General features: G+C 39.8%; 1 protein-coding gene across 3 annotated transcripts in view; it reads left to right on the top strand.

Moving 5' to 3' along the window:
• The window catches only part of LOC135692230 (diamine oxidase [copper-containing]), a 29,545-nt gene extending 13,151 nt beyond the window's left edge, over window positions 1-16,394 (top strand). The window contains exons 1-3 of one of the 3 annotated variants that reach the window (XM_089112165.1): window positions 64-245; window positions 12,077-12,894; window positions 13,908-16,394. In XM_089112165.1, coding sequence (XP_088968291.1) covers window positions 221-245; window positions 12,077-12,894; window positions 13,908-15,428 — 2,364 coding nt within the window. In that variant the 5' untranslated portion in view covers window positions 64-220 and the 3' untranslated portion in view covers window positions 15,429-16,394. Of the gene's footprint in view, window positions 1-63; window positions 246-7,479; window positions 7,869-12,076; window positions 12,895-13,907 lie in introns of those variants that run through there. The other 2 variants (XM_089112163.1, XM_089112164.1) reach the window with 2 other exon arrangements.
• The last annotated feature ends 376 nt before the right edge of the window (window positions 16,395-16,770 follow it).

The following is a 16,770-nucleotide window of genomic DNA, read 5'->3' as shown; positions in this document are numbered from 1 at the left end:
AGCCACATGAATAATTATGTTAAAGATAATAGACGGTGTAATTAAGTATCGATAAGTGAATGGCATGACGTTAGAATAGCGTGATTGTGAAATTACGGCTTTGATGTATTGAAAATCACCACCGCTACGGTTGACGGCCATAGAGTCCAAAGGTCAGTTTGCTACCCAGACTTGGCGGACGTTACCCGGGAATGGTTTATTCAGCAAAGAAGACGGAGAAATGCAAATGACTGAGAAAGCAGCAGGTACTTTTCTATAAACATTTTCCAACTTTTATACATCGGTCTTGATAGGTACCCTCAAATATGATTAGTTAGATGACATAGCATACGCTTGACATTGCTAAAACGGGGAGCAAAACAAGCCTAGGGTAATTTTGATGTGCCACGCTAGGTGCACGGCGTTTGAATTTTGGGGTGAATTTGGAGCTCACAATTATTGGTGAGTGAATTTGCATGAATGTGTATACTAAGGCTTCCTCGATCATTTGAACTACGATTATCCAAATATGGGAAGGAGAAGTTTAGGAGATACAACATTAGTGCGGCTAGGAACAAAATGAAAGCAATTAAAACATTGGGTGCATTTGTTATGAACTGACATGCAATGATGCTATTTCTTTCGACAACTCTCTAAAATGTAGGGAATTACAGTAGTAGACTGGTTCCAATTCCAAGAAATTATAAAACAAGGGGCATTTTTTAGTAGAATCTGGGATCCAGTTGATTTTGGGTATTTCGACCATGCTGATTACACAGGGGCGGTTACACAGGAGCGGATCCAGACTATAGCAACTGTAGCTCGAGCTATAGTCAAATTCTCAGTGTTTGATTTTCGAAATACAAAGTTTCCTTGCAGTCCCTAAAAATGTGTTTATGCCCACAAGTGTTTACTATCAACATTTGAAAGCAGCGGTGTAGGTTATTGAATGCGATTAACAAACATGCAATGCTGGCAATGTGTCATCACAAAGCCTCTCCAGATAAGATATAAAACACTGAGCGCAGAACGGTCTAATATTAAAACTTAGACGAATCAGAAGTTTCGTTCTTTGTTGACAGTAACCAACCAGAATTGAGCTACAGTGGATATTCTGAGCTATAGTCGGTCTGGGGATTTGCTCTGGAAAAGGCATCAAAGACAATGAAACCCGTACTATAATTTTTGGCGCGAGCTTTAGTCAAGCTATAGTCAGGTTTGAAAATGGCCTTTTAACCAATAGAATATGAGTATCCACGTTACTTCTCCGCTCTCTGTCCCCTGTAAAGCAACAGTGGACTATAGCTCGTTTTCACATCCTGGGTCCCCTGTAATGTAGCTTCAAAGGCAAGGACCTACTAGGGATAGACAGGGACGGCGGAACGACCAAGAGGCGAGAGGGGGGGGGGCAGGCTTGAGTAAAAGGGCTTTTGAAAGATAATTCTCAGCTTCTACAAATTCATACGTAACTGCAATTTTATTTCGATCTTCTGTAGGTATCTTCAACATTGGCTAACTTTCGGCATATAGAACTATTTTACATGTTTTGAGAAGTTCAGAATTTTATATGAATCTCTCTGATTATTACAATTGGCCAGTTTCAAGGGAACTTTTTTAAAAACAACCCTTGCCCCTTCTGTCAAAGGGCAACAGGGACGGTTGTACCCCCACATCCCCTTCTCTGGCGTCCCTGGAAATAGAAAAAGGGTGTTCGAAGGAATATTTATTAATACGAAGCAACTATAAACACACATGGTTATATCATTTGCCCATATAGTGGGCGTGTCCCACAAGCAAGGAGGGCGTGGTCCCGATCCCAAAAGATTTGAGCTATAGTCACCAAAAATCCTGGATCCGCCCCTGGTTACAGAATAAAAGTTGACGGTCGCACATTAACACTGCCCAGCAGGCGGTCTAGGGGGCCTCCCTCATGATCAAGGGCAGAGCCCCCCCCAGAACCAGAGCAATTAGGACTGGGGCCCTGAAACCTTCAAATTGTTCAGTCAAACATTTTTCCTTTTAAAAGGTTTTCCAAATTTTCTAGCAAATCCAACACGCAGTTGAAACAAAATATCTTGAGATTCAGAAGTGTACACTTCCTGTGCACCTCTTCCGTATAGATAAAGAAAATTGGGACTCTTCCCTTTCACAACTTACAACCTCATCCACTTTCTTCCCTTGCCAGCAGTTGTGCGGCACAGTAATCTAACATAGTGTTTAAAGACTTTTCGTGCCGCACAAATATGTGAAAACTTGAATCTTGATTGGTGAGATTTGGTAAAATATTTGCATAACAAAGAGCCTTGCATATTTGTGCGGCACGGGCGACATGCTTAAAAATCATACTGTTTACGGTCTAGGATGGTATTGGAATTTTTTCTATATTGAATTAAATCGTAGCATTGTGTGTGAGATCGACCAAGTTCGGTCCTGTGTTTATTGTGTAAAGGGAGCAAAATGTATTATCTTTAAGGAAGAAAAATAAAAGATTGTGGTAAACATGATTACTTTATTTCAATGACTGAAGACGAAAACTAAATTCTGAAAATCTGACGGTCTTCCGTGCGACCTGCGTGACACCCTGAATCCGCCCCTGTGATTACGGATTTCGAGGATCCCAAGCGAAATTAGCTCATTTAAGGGCTTCATTTGCATATCAAAATGGCTGCCAGTCGAAATCTTCAAAATGCTGCCAAGAATATCCATGACACTGCATTCGAATAGGATATTCACTAATATTGCTGTTATGAGGATGGAACTTGGTAAAATGTACCCTGGGTACCAGACTCACTATATAAAATAGTGAGTCTGGTACCCAGGGTAGGTAAAATGGTGTACAGCAACATAATCTATTAGGGAACTTTTTAAATTTTTCATTACATCCATGACGTCATTAAGATGTCATAATTGAAGAAAATGGCAGAATTTGCCAACTATTGGTAATATCTCAGTTTTAATTATTAAGTCCTTTTATAGTCTCTAGAATGTATCAAAATGCACCAAAAAGTAAAAATCAGAGATATGATTCCCATCTAAGCTTATTATCTATATCGCTTATTCATGATTTATTTACACCAATTTGTCATTGTTTCATTTAAACCCCTAATTGCTGGTGCAAATACTCTAAAATGTCTTGAATTTACTTTTAAAGATAAAGAGAACCAATTTGGGCTAGTAAAGTTGATCTATTACATTTTCTATGATTTACATGACGTCATAAATATGATGACGTCATTAACTTAAAAATTGTTCACGCCATCAAAAATTGAAAAGGTCATGCACCATTTCAAAGGTCTCGTCGAAATCAGTCGAATGGTGGCATTCTCGATGATCTATGATCCTCCGGCAAAAATTAAACTCATTGATTTGGTTTTCTAGCTGGTTAGTGTCTACCATTTAAGATAAAATCTTCCAGTTTTATTTAACCCATTTAATTTTAGGAGAAATGGCAAACTTTCAGCTCTTCATTTTGCGAACTAACGACAAGTTTATGTATGACATTTTCTCAAATGAAATTTTCCCCCAGGTAGTAATCGGGTGAAATATCAACATTGAATATTCAAGTGGCTGAACACATTCCTTTTGTAAATCCAGTTCTACCATGCTGCATTTTTGTGAAGGTCTCTAACGTGTGGCCAAGCTTGAATCTAATCGATTATAGGTCAGTTGAATTCGTTGTTTTCAGCTTTGCTGCATATGCCACCAGTGGCGGCTCGTGACTTTCACAGTTGGGAGGGCAGACCATCAATATTGCGATAATCGAAAGAAAGGTCGTGTTTGCAAATTTTTCACTGTATTCATGGTTCTTGTTGGGGAGATGAGATCTCACTCCTATTGTTTGAGACAAAAGGCTTAATGATTTGTTCGAGCCAATCAACGTCGAGGGGCAGGGACGCATGCGTATTCTAACGAATTATCCCTACAAAATCCCGGGCCATCCTCAGCAACAAAAGCCAGGGAACACAACGAGATCTCGCAAACATGTCGAGAACAGTAATTTTAGTAATTTCTGAGGAGTTTTACGCATATAATTTAAGGACGTATATTCGTTTATTTTTCGTTTAGGGGTTTCCTCGGAACTTTTTGTAGATGTAGTCATAGGGAGAAGATCAAAATTCGAAGCTTTCCGCCTTAAAAATTTGAATAATTGAATTGAAGGTACAGTGTCTGTTGTTTTAGTTGCCTTGGTCTGGCTCTAGTGTCGGAGGTCAGTTAAAATCAGGTTGTATTGTTTACATCGAATGTCTACTCTCTGTAAACACTTAGGCCGCGTCATGAAATTCTCGATGTTTTTGCTTACCTTTGGAAGTAAAGTGAGCCTTAATACAAACAATAAACATGAAACAACAGAGAATCCAGGCAGGTTTTTCAGTATGAAAGATATTTCAGCTATGATCAAACTCCCATGTCAACGTGAATGATAAGCTCCAACCGCTCACTTAGTTTTGAAATTCGATCGCAAAGTTATGTTTGTTCCTTTCTCGGGGGGTTCTATGCCTCTTTGACTCAGAATATATAATACGCATGTGCAATGGCCCCAAAACGGGGGTACTCATTTCATACTCAAGAACTTGCTGCATCTCATCTCCCCAACAAGTTCGATGTTGATCGTCATGGAGTGCAGAAGAAAAAGCATATATAGATGTGGTTGTTGTTTAGCGATGATGTCATTTTATGGGCAAAATTTTTCTTGCCCCGAATTCCTCCAAATAAGCCAATCACAGGCCACTTTTCGCAATGCTCGAGGTCGAGAATTAGCTTGTACGCATGTCGGCTAGGGGCAAAAAAAACTTTGCCCGTAAAATGACATCATCGCTCAAGGCACTAGCGGGCCAGAAGCGAGGCTAAGGATGAGACGGGATGACAAGGAGCTTTTTCTAGAAGAAATACAAACTTATATAATTAACCACAGTAAGACTATCTTCAAAATTAAATATGAATATCATAGATTTCCTTTGAATCTTTTTGAGGGGGCATTGCCCCAGATGCCTATTAGCAAGAGCCGCCACTGTATGCCACACAACTTGCTACATTACAGGCCTTGCGCAAATTAACACTATCTTCTGACTAATAATTCTTGAGAGTTGTTAAGAAAAAAACAGTTGTAGTTTCCCTTGAAACTTCATTGCTAATTTTTGAGGATTCTTCTCATGTTGACATGCGCAAGGCCTGCAGTGTGAAGTTTGACCCTACATTAAGATTTGAAGGAGTGTCTGATCTGAATCTTAAAGCAAACTAAGCTATATGAGTTTCTGCATCGTATGTTACATCCACAAAAGATCATCTCCAGAGAAGCAGCAGGGATGGCTTCACTGTCATTAGAATCGGCTTTAATCGATCTTCAGAAAGCTCCCATCCGAAATCTGTAGGTGACGGTAAGTCTTGATGCGGTGATCCAGCTTGTTTCCATATCATTGCTTGGAAGTGTGCTCTTCTTATGTGAAGATGTGCCACATCAATTGTTGGAGGCAATGCCTCGGGTTTTGTTTTCTTGAAAAATAGAACGTGTCGGGCTTCATTTGTGGCCTGCACCAAAGCCGTGGCAAAAAAAGTTGTCTGCTTTCCGCATAATACCTCCTTCTCCCATGTTTTGCAAGAGTTCATGCGACTCTTTAAAAACTTTCCATGCAGATGCCTTTGTTCTCCCAGACAAGTACGAAGTTGTATCACATCCAATAAGAGTGTGAAAGGGGATGAGTGTATGAACAGATCCCTCTGGCAAGGCGTGAAGAATCTCTTTGACTGGAATATGTTTCCTCTTCTTTGACGTTCCAGACATCATCCAAAGATCATTGCATCGCATTCGTTCACAGTGGGACACCAGAATGATGAGCACATCTGCATCTCTAGTAGCAACTACTATGCAGTAATTGCAGGTGACATTGATAGCATGAAGGGCAAGTCTGGTGTCTGCTTCTTCATGGTCTGCAATCAAAGACAAGGTATCAGTGTAGTATTTCGATGACTGGGCAAGCAATTCATTGATAAATCCACCAGCTGTAACAATTTCTTTATCTTCAGTTGCTTGGCGAAGCAACTCTTCTGACAGGAATCGTGCAAGATCTGCTTTGTTTTCTGGCAATGCAAAGAAGTTTGACCAGAACTTTGGAAGAGATACCAAACCGCTCTCTTTTACTCGGCGAACAGGCCGACCAGTTTTTTTCCGCCTTAGTCTGGTACTAGTTTTGATTGATAGTTGTCTATAGCGGTCAAAAACAACATCGATTCTCTGGTAGCGTTTACCCATTTGAAGCACTGCTAAATCTCTGGTAGCGTTTACCCATTTGAAACAAATGTGTCTGCTTAATCACGAAACGAAGAGCAACCATTTGGTTTGCCTAATAACACCACTAGAGCCTGACCATCGATGATTAAGCACGCTGTTATTTCATGAAGATCGATACTCTCTAGACAATTGATGCTATCCGTTAGCTTGTCAATAAGGACAGACTTGCTTCCAGTCCGAAGAGAACAGTTCATTTCAGTGAGAGATGAGGAACTGGCATCAATTCATGAGAAAGCACACTCTTAAGATCAATTTCACGGCCGCCTTCATAAGCAGTGATCAGCCGCATGAGGATATTTCGATTGGCCTTGAAAATCGTCTGCTTCTCCTTGTAGTTTGAATTTATTGGAACTTTATATAGGCTTTGAAAGGTAAGCGCTCTGCATCTTTTTGATGGTTCGTTGAAGGATATCATGGGCTCTGTGTCAGACGGTGTCAGTCTGTGCGTGACAAAGCTTAAAATTTGTTGCTGTTGCCAATAGCAATAAAAGAAGTTGCCATACCAATAAAGAAGGTAACAAAGATGGAAACCCTTTGATAAATCATAACTTCAATTGAATGCCATAAAGAATGCCTGCCAAAGCTCACAAGTCATTGAAATTGTACAATTCATTTGCACTTTCATCTGCAACTGCAGTGGCAGAACCTACTTTTAGCACAATGCGGCACGTGATACGACACGACAGCCAACAGCCCACGGGTTTTGGGGGGGGGGGGGGAAGGGTAGTTAACTAAGCCTAATTTTGAACGGAGACGTGCCATTTTGGTTAAAAATTTGGACGCATAATTCCGCAAACATGATGCAAACTATGCCTATAATTCTGCAAAGCAAATAACATTTTCAAAGCACAACAAAATCACCAAACCAATTTTGCATGTCCTTTGCTAAAACTCTCAATATCGCACATATTTCATACTTTCATTTCTAGCTGGACATTCATTTTGTTAATTTTCAATCTCCCTCCTAATAATTTTGAAATATTTTTCAAAAATGGTACCCATAGTTCTGCACATATTTCCAAAACTGATACCGATAGTTCAGCACTTTTCAAAAAAGGTACCCCTAAAGCATTTCACGTCCCCCTACCTTCAAACATGTTAAGATACCCTCCCCCCCAGAAAAAGCCTAAACAACAGAATGGGAAATTTTAGACTGGCCTTTTAGATTAAAAGATTTATCGATACGAAAGTATTATTTTATATCATTTTTAGTTTTAATTCTAATATTAGTCATTGAAAATGTGTCCTTTTTGAGTAGCTGCCCCCGCCGCCTCAAAATGCTTCCGTCGCCCCTGGTTTCTATGGAGCGCCTAGTGGTTTGTGTCTGTATTGTAGCAATTCAATTTACAAATGAAAGCTTTTATCTATGAAAGTTTAAAAATGGCAAGCCAAAAACCATAAATAATCAGTGGTAAACGTTGTGCACTATCTGATTGGTCTGTAGGCTTGGGCATTCCCCGAGATAAATGCAGACATTTCAATCTGCCATGTCGTGCGTTTTTGTTTCACCGGTTATGGCCTACTAAGGCAGCAAGAACGACCGGCGATGCGAAAGAGTTAAAAACAACGATGTCTGATAATCAAAGGACAGAATTAATTCCAGGTTTGTTGCTTTCGTGTATCTCTTTGGTCCAGTGGTGGCGCCAGAAAGGGGGGCAGGGGGTCCACAGCCCCCCGTCGGAGCTACTTAGCCCACCGGTCGTAAGATAGCTTAGTCCCTTCAAATTTCGCCTGCCTTTATTTTTCGCCCCGGAGGGGGCAAGAGTTAAAGGGGGCGAATTATGGAAATATTTAATGGGGCAAAAATCAGAGGTAGCGAAAATTAAAGGGTCCTTAAAAAAATCTATTTTCTATAATAGAACCTTAGTTTTTAGGCCCTTCAAGAAAACTTCAAGCTACCATCTTTGCGCGCGTCAAATTTTCATCCTGCGTTGATTGCTTTCATTGTTACAGTTCTCATTTAGTGACTTTCTGAAAAATATCCATAATGAAGGTCATAAAAAAGATTTCTTAATCCCAAAATTTTTGACAAAGATGATAAACTTATGTCTTTTAAGGGGCCTTACTGTAGTTCAAAATAAAATCCATTAATCTATGATAACGATAATATTGCAGTGCGGCTAATCTCTTCTCGGCTTCAGTTTGATCAGAAGATACTATCATCTTCTCTGGCTCAATATAGTATTCTTGCAGATATTCTTTCATTCGATTGAAGACAGAACTTTGCGCCTTATTCTTTTTAACGAGTAGTACAATCGGTATTTCGAGTCCACCTTTAGGAATTGGCGATCCTCTATACTTTGTTGTCTCATACACTACCTTCTAAAGCGCCTCCATAATTCAAGAAAAAATGACAAAAGCGATTTTTCAGCAAAAGTTTCCAAGCAAAAAAAGATTTTTCAGAGGCCCGAGTGTAGTTCCATGCCGTATGAACGTTCATTGCTTGGAAACTGATTAGGTCAAAGCTTTGAAATTTAAAGGGTTTGGGGGCGAAAATTAAAGGGAGCGAACTTGTGCACAAAAGGGGGCGAAAATTAAAGGGGCGAAAATTAAAGAGAGCCAAAATTGAAGGTAGGCTAAATTTGAAGGGACCAAGGTATACGAAGAAAATCTATAACTTTGTCGGAGCAAGATTTTGCTACCGTTTTAAAGTTTTTAAGAAAAAGAAGGAGTAACGATTACAGTTACGGAAATCCCACTGAGTATAAATGTACAAACAGGTAACTCCCAAGTAATGTACACACCATATCGGGAAACTCAGCCCTCTCTTTCGGCATACAAAACGGCAATCGGACTATCAATATAAGTAAAATTCTTAAAGACCACTGGGACATAATTTTAAAAGATTAAAAACTAAAACAAGTATGGAAACAACCCAAAATTTGGGAAACATTTGAGACACCCTCCCCTCCAAGATTTCTGAATCTTTTCTTAACTCGGCAGATTCTGCATTTTTCTACAAGGTTTCGTGTGTGCAAAAAATATGTGCATGCGTGTAACGGTGCAAAGTAGAGAAACAATAATGATGACATATTTCCGAATTATGTAAATTATGGAGATTGGCGGAAACTGTGGTCATTTGTCCGGGTTGCCTAAAGCCTGATTTACACGAGACAAATTTTTTCGTGCGAAGCGAATTTTTCGCCCCGAATGCGCGAAAAGTATGCGCAGAAGTGGAGATTAGAAAATTCGCAGCGAATTCGCAGCGAATAATTCGCTGCGAAAAAGTAGAAACCATTCCTACTTTTTCGCTGCGAATTTTTTCGCCATGTAAAATAAACCAATCAGAACAGCAATTGAAGACATCTGACACGAACCCAAAGGAAGGGCTAGGCCGAATGGTGCTACGCAATGTAAACATATCTAAATCAAAAGTATGCAAAACGACAGAAAACTACGCAATGGTTCAAACAACAACATGGGTGAAGAATGAGTAACCTATGACTAGGCCTAAAAAATTCTGGGAAAATCCCGCACCTATAACATAAACAATGGAATGGGACGTTTCTAGCAACAGGCGTCTTTGGTGCAATAAACGACAATGTAATGACAATGTAAGCGTAAGTCACTTACCAAAAGATGAAACTCCCCCCTCTGCAGGCGTTCTGAATAAATTTTCCGAATCAAGTACCCATTTATTTGCTTTTTTGCTCGCTTTTTTTCAATAACAACAATCTTCGAACAGACGCCATTTTCTTTGGCATTATTCGCGGCGAATTTGCAAAAGAAATTCTGCCAGTGGAAATTAAACTTCGAATTCGCAGCGAATTCGCAGGAGAAAAATTCGTGGCGAAAAATTCGCTTCGCGCGAAAAATTCGTCTCGTGTAAATCAGGCTTAAAACCTTTAGTTACGATGCACCTGATTGATTGGGCGGAAATCCCCCTCGTTTTTCTATGTAATAAACCTCTTTTCAAAATCTTGCCCCTAGATTCCAGTTATCTAGAGCCTTTAGTTACGAGGTTTGTGATTGGCTCTTTGCTTATAGTGGAGATTCCTTGGGAGTTCGCGGCGGTCATATTTGTATGCATTTTCATTGGTTATTTCAGAGAATAGATTCTTCAAAAACAATAAACTTTGCAACATCAACAACTCCACAATCTTAGGCAGGTGTACTATGCATTTCTGCATGGGCATGCGTTTCTGCATGGGCTAAGACACATATGCGTCTCAAGTGTTACAGTGTAATGGCGGACATGCAGAAACTATCTGGTAGAACCCGTGTTTCACTATGCCGAAGGCTAGCCATTGGATAAGAAAGAGGCCCAGATTCGTCGCCATGGCGATTTATATCCCTGTGGTCATTTGGTATCCTTATGGCGGTGAATTAGGGCTGAATGGTACTGCCTAGGCCAACTAGCACCACTGGAAACAAAGTGGTAGAAAAGTGACATTTATCAAGTAGAAATTGACAGAGAGCCGCATATTACTACATATGCTCGTGAATTATTGTCATTTTGAGACATCTCATGCTTTATTAAGGCCGGTTTCCACTTGATTCGCTCTGGTCGCGCGACTTGGCGAAATCGAATAAAAAAGTCAGCGAATCGGCGAACGCGACCAATCGCCCAGTAGTTCAAGTTCAACTACTCAGCGAATGTTCGCGCAATCGCAGCCAACGAGGCAGTTCAATTTGCAAATGCCCCAATGTGCATTCACTCAGTCGCGCGACCAGAGTGAATACAGTGGAAACCCGCCTATAGATCCACATTTTGCAAAACGCGAATCTGGGGATGAATCTGGGATGGAAAACACGTGAGCCTGGGCCCACTAAAAACATCAAAAATAAATTGGCAGAAAAAAACATTTGGCAGGAAATTCCGGAAATAACTTATTGCCTAACTAATTATTGTCATCTCGACACATTTTAAGCAGTACAAGCAAGTTTTCGAATCTGGGGATGAATCTGGGGATGAATCTGGGGATGAATCTGGGGATGAATCTGGGGATGAATCTGGGGATGAATCTGGGGATGAATCTGGGGATGAATCTGGGGATGAATCTGGGGATGAATGGTACGCGGTGTACGCAATGACTTTGGATATTCATAATATAGAATACGTCAATACGCTACGCCAAAGATCAGGGATCATACCATGTTATCGTGACAACCACATTGCGGGTATACTAACTTTGGCATCCAGCGTGTCGGAGCACTGAGCTGAGAATTGTTGTATTGTGCCTTTAGTTTTATTTCTGTGCATCATACTTCAAAACACTAATCCAAAAAAAACCAACTATGTCTACAAAACCACAGGGGGTTAGCAAAATCATAGGTGGTTAACAAAACTAGAGAGGGTTAACAATACAGCAAGAATGAGGAACAATAACTCATTTAAATCAATAGCGTTTTTCTGTTGACTTCAGGAGGTGTGAGCGGAGACCCCCAGTGCAATATCACAATCTGGAAGTTGATAGAAATATATAACCAAAAAAGTTGCGAAATCCAACGAACAATGGACATCAGATAAGCTGCAAATAATAATTGGATAAGATTCACATATTTCAATATCTAGGCCATTAAAATAATTGTAAATGATTTTGTGAGTGTGTAGCGAAGAATGGGGTCTTTTGCAGGCACACTTTTCTACATGTTATTCATATCTACCAATTTTGACTATTTTGGTCAATTGCCGTAGTTAGTTCTCAGTGCTCTCACGGTTCCCATAATTTTTCCTTAAAATATTATTATATCCGTTAAGGCAATTCATTTGTTTTAAAAGCAAGCTCTTGAATTGTATGCTACCTACTAGCATTGAATTTTCTTTTTATTGCATATGTTATTGTAATGCCGCGCTCTTTTTTGCAACAGATCGAGAGCCAGGAGTGCCAAAATCATGGAAGGTATTGGTGGCAGCCTTGTGCGCCCTCATCGTGGCCCTTGTGATAGCTCTTTGCATCGTAGCTACCAAAGCAACCGCCGATGACTCTAGCAAGGCAGCCCCCTCCAAAGGACCGTCATGCAGTTCTCCTTACAAACAGGACACAAAACTCCCCAAAGACCCTTCTGTCTTCCAAGATTTATCTCCAGATGAACTTCATGCTGTCCGAGATTATTTAATGAAGCAATCTTCCTTAAATCTGACTGCCCATGGAAAGTCGACGATGGATTCAAACTTTATTTATCTCATCGAACTTTACCTGCCAAACAAGAAAGATGTCCTTGATTATTTGGATAACAACGGCAAAATGCCGGCAAGAAGAGCAAGGGTGATAATAGTTAATGGTGGGAAATCTTCACCAGATGTCGAAGAATACCTCGTTAGTCCTCTGCCAACACCATCCACACATCAAAGATTGTATCTTGCACACCGGGCCAATCCAGTTCCTTTTTCATCAAGACCATCTACTGGGAAGGAGGATGACGAATTTGATAAAATCTTAAAGGAGGTGACCACAAAGTGCTACGTTGTTCTGAAAGAAAGTTTTAATTTGTGGTACGGAGAAAACTGCTCAAAGAATTGCCTCAGAACGTATATCGACGGAACCCCAGCTGCATTTCGCACAGGCCAAAGGAAAACTTGGGCTATTTTTTTTAAGGATGTGATTGGCTATGATTTGCATCCAGTTCCATTTGAAGTTCTTGTCAACCATGCTGACAGAGATGTCAAAAAATGGCAAGTGGAACAGGTGAGGAGTATAAGTCCCTATTTATCATTTCCACACGTTCTCATTTTCTAATTGAATACCGTAAACTCTCTCGGAGAGGTATTAGAAACTCCGTGGTAAAATTCCTGCAAACTCTACTCTAGATTCACTTTCTTTGAATGCTTCTTATATCTGACTCGAACAATGTTTTGTGAGGCTGAGGCAATAAGGAAGATTTCAGTTTACCTGGTCTGGCCAACATGTCAACCATTAAGTACGCAGCCGCCTCTGTCTCCAGAAGAGGCTACGGTTTTGCAAACACTGGACAACGTGCATGACCGAGTGTACCCACATGCCTATCTTGAGAGCAGTTTGACAGCAATCGATTCACGTTGGTGAAAATATGATGTATATAAGTATGATATAAACATGGTTAAAAGCCATCTACATTACAAGTTGCCAACAACATATAAGGTGACTGAAAGCTTAAGAAGCCATAGCACTTGTTTCCATCAACCTGAAAAACTGTTAAAAAATCCTTGTTGGAAATGATTTTTCAGGTGATAATTTGCTAATATCTTGTTCAACTGACAAAGTAGAAAGAAAAAATCCGTGCGACTGAGTAAGCGTTCAGTTTTATGTTATGTTATGTTATGTTATGTTATGTTATGTTATGTTATGTTATGTTAGGTTATGTTATGTTATGTTATGTTATGTTATGTTATGTTATGTTATGTTATGTTATGTTATGTTATGTTATGTTATGTCATGTCATGTTATGTTATGTTATGTTATGTTATGTTATGTTATGTTATGTTATGTTATGTTATGTTATGTTATGCTTTGTTATGTATGTTACTCTGATATTTAAGAAGCCGTTTTTTACAGCTACCTACCTAAGTTTATTGAACTGTATTATTTTATTTACCCTTGTTAGTATTTTCAAAATTTGCTTGCGTCTTTTCTAAGTTTTTTAGAAGACATATCGTTATATTTTTTCAAAGTTAAATCAGACAACAAAAACAAGCCTTATAATCTTATTCAATTGCCATTAGATCTACTACCACAACCAATATTTCAAGTCTGCTGCCGAATTGGTTCAGAAGTATAGGCAAGGCACCATCAACAAGACAGTTTTAACCTTCACTAGTAGCCAAGATCTGTCTGCCAGTTTTCGCCGACGTGGAAAATCATTCCTGAAATCACCAATGCGAGAGCCAACCTTGGTCAGTCCTCAAGGCAGGCGCTTTGATGTAGCAGGAAGAAAGATAAGCTACACGGGTTGGGATTTCCACTTTGGAATGCGTTCTTCTGCGGGTCCCGCGCTTTATGATATTCGTTTTAACAATACTCGAATTATGTATGAACTAAGCATGCAAGAAGCAACTTCTTTTTATTCTGCCAACGATCCCCGACAAAGTAGTGCACAATATTTCGACTCAGCGTTTCGCATCGGCTCAACAAACTACGAGCTAATCAAAGGTATTGATTGTCCTGAAGAGGCTGTATTCATTGACAGCTACCATTTTGTAGACACTGCAAATGCTGCGAAGCATCCAAAGTCGATATGCGTTTTTGAGATCAACAACGGAATTCCCATTCGAAGGCACATTGGCTTCGACAGTGCGTCGTCTTTTTCCTACGTAGCGGGTCTGGTTGATAGCGCTCTTGTTATTAGAACAGTCCTAACTCCGCAAAATTATGATTATATCATTGATTTTATATTTTACCAAACTGGTGCCGTGGAAACGAGACTGAGTACGTCTGGTTACATTATCGCCAGCTCTTATTACCCGACCGAGGCTCCATATGCCTACGAATCTTTGCCCCGGACACAGGGAACTATTCACGATCATATCATCCTGTTTAAGGCTGACCTAGACGTTGTGGGAACCAAAAATAGTTACCAGACTCTCGACGTCCAAACAAAGAACGTCAGCGTGCCCTGGAATGACGTTGGCTACTTGATAAAGAAGCAGGTTGTCCGTAACACGAAGAAAACAGAGAAACAAGCCTTACTCAATTACAATTTCGATCATCCTAAGTACTTAGTTGTCCACAACGAGAACGCGAAAAACAAATATGGAAATCCTCGAGGTTATCGATTGCAGCTAGATTCGATGGTGAAGCAAAAGTACCCGGATGACTATTTTGTGACAAAAGCCGCCGCATGGTCAAAGTACCAATTGGCGGTGACAAAGTACAAAGATGGAGAGCGGTATGGTTCGTCGATATACAATCAACATGGAATGGACCCCCCTGCATTTGACTTTGATGAGTACGTGAAAGATGACGAGAACATCGAGAACCAGGATTTAGTTGCATGGGTCTCTCTGGGGTGTTTGCATGTACCAAATACGGAGGATATACCAGTAACCGTTACTCCTGGTAACCGCTTTTCTTTTTTTGTCCGTCCCTATGGGTATTTTGATGAGGATCCATCTATGAGCTCGACCAATGCAGTTATCGTAAGCACTGATGGAAAAGGTGGAACAAAGGTTGAAAAATACGGAACTCCGGACGATAGCAGTTGCCCTGTTCCTAAAAGAACAATCACTTTTACGCCAAACCCTTAGCGACTCGTAGAATATTAAAACCTTATCCTACTTGTTGGATGGGGTAGTTTTAATCTGGACAATTCCATTTTAAAGATTCGTAGTTTTTTAGAGTTTGAATAAATCTATTCGCTCTAGATAAAGAAATACATTTTTAAGCGTTTTCGATGGGAGTAAAACACCTTACATCTTGTATACTATCTATTCAGAGCATTTGCGAACGTCTGGTATAGTTAGTTATATTAACTATCTATCCACTATTTTTACATAGTTTCAAGTTATTTGCATTGCGTAGTTTTTCTTTGCCTGTTAGTAGTTGCCTAAAGGAAAATATTTCAAAATTACAATAAACTAATAAATTGAAATGGGCGACGAAGCAACCTCAATCCAGTAATGCAATCTACTGAAGAGAATACCAAGAAGACACACGATCAGAAGTGCCGGCAGCTTCAATGATGTGGCGGGGGCAGGAACTGCAGAAAGAGCACCTTGGGGTGTCAAACTTTGCTGCTGAAACAGATCGGGAATCGTCGTTTAGCGAAAGATGAAGCCAGGTTGAAGGTCAAAGGAGAGAGGGTGGGGGTCTGCAGGCGTAACTCTAGGGAAATTTTGCGTTGTTCCGCCCTAAAGACTCTCAGAAATAGGGGCAACACCCATGAAAATTTACATTTGAATCAAGACTCACTCAAACTTCATTCTAGAAATTTTATCACCTCAAGGGTGACTGGACCCAATCCTACCGTACAAAAAAACAAAAATTTGTTCTGATGACCATCCGCATGGCTTGATATAACTTTTGGATTTAACTCCTCTGAACAAACTGTTTTTTCTTTCTTTATTTAAAGTTGATACAATCTGTAGCTATATTCAAGCCAAATAAAGCCAACTAATTCAAATCACCAACAATAAGTATGATTTAAATCATATTCAACTGATGTTACATACAAATTTCTTGCAAAAATCACAAGTACAATTGAACGATAAAAATTCTGATTTTTTTTCTTAAATATTCGTAAAGTTGGGGAGTATTCATTTTGTTTGGAACTGAGATACATATTTGGCTAGATCTTGCTTATTTTTACAGTAGCAAGATTTTCATTAGGCTATGTGACAAAGATCTTACTGAGAGCAAAAGGAATCAAATCATTCTATTATTGTTACTTCTGAAACGAGACAATTCGGCTTCAAAAGGCTTCAAAAACTTGCTTTTGAAATTTCAGATTGCACCTGGATTCCCGTAAGAATCTCATAAGAAACTCAAATCGCTGTTAAGAAGCTTTTAGTACCGACTCATAAAAATACATGTGCATTCTAACACTGCCTACCAAATTCAAGCCAAGTCTTCAGGATTTTTTTTTAAGGA

Source organism: Rhopilema esculentum, chromosome 13 (genome assembly GCF_057945365.1).
Source record: "Rhopilema esculentum isolate cy_ngs chromosome 13, ASM5794536v1, whole genome shotgun sequence".
Classification (NCBI taxonomy): Eukaryota; Metazoa; Cnidaria; class Scyphozoa; order Rhizostomeae; family Rhizostomatidae; genus Rhopilema; species Rhopilema esculentum.
The sequence above is the reverse complement of the archived record's forward strand: the minus strand, read 5'-3'. Positions and strand labels throughout refer to the sequence as shown.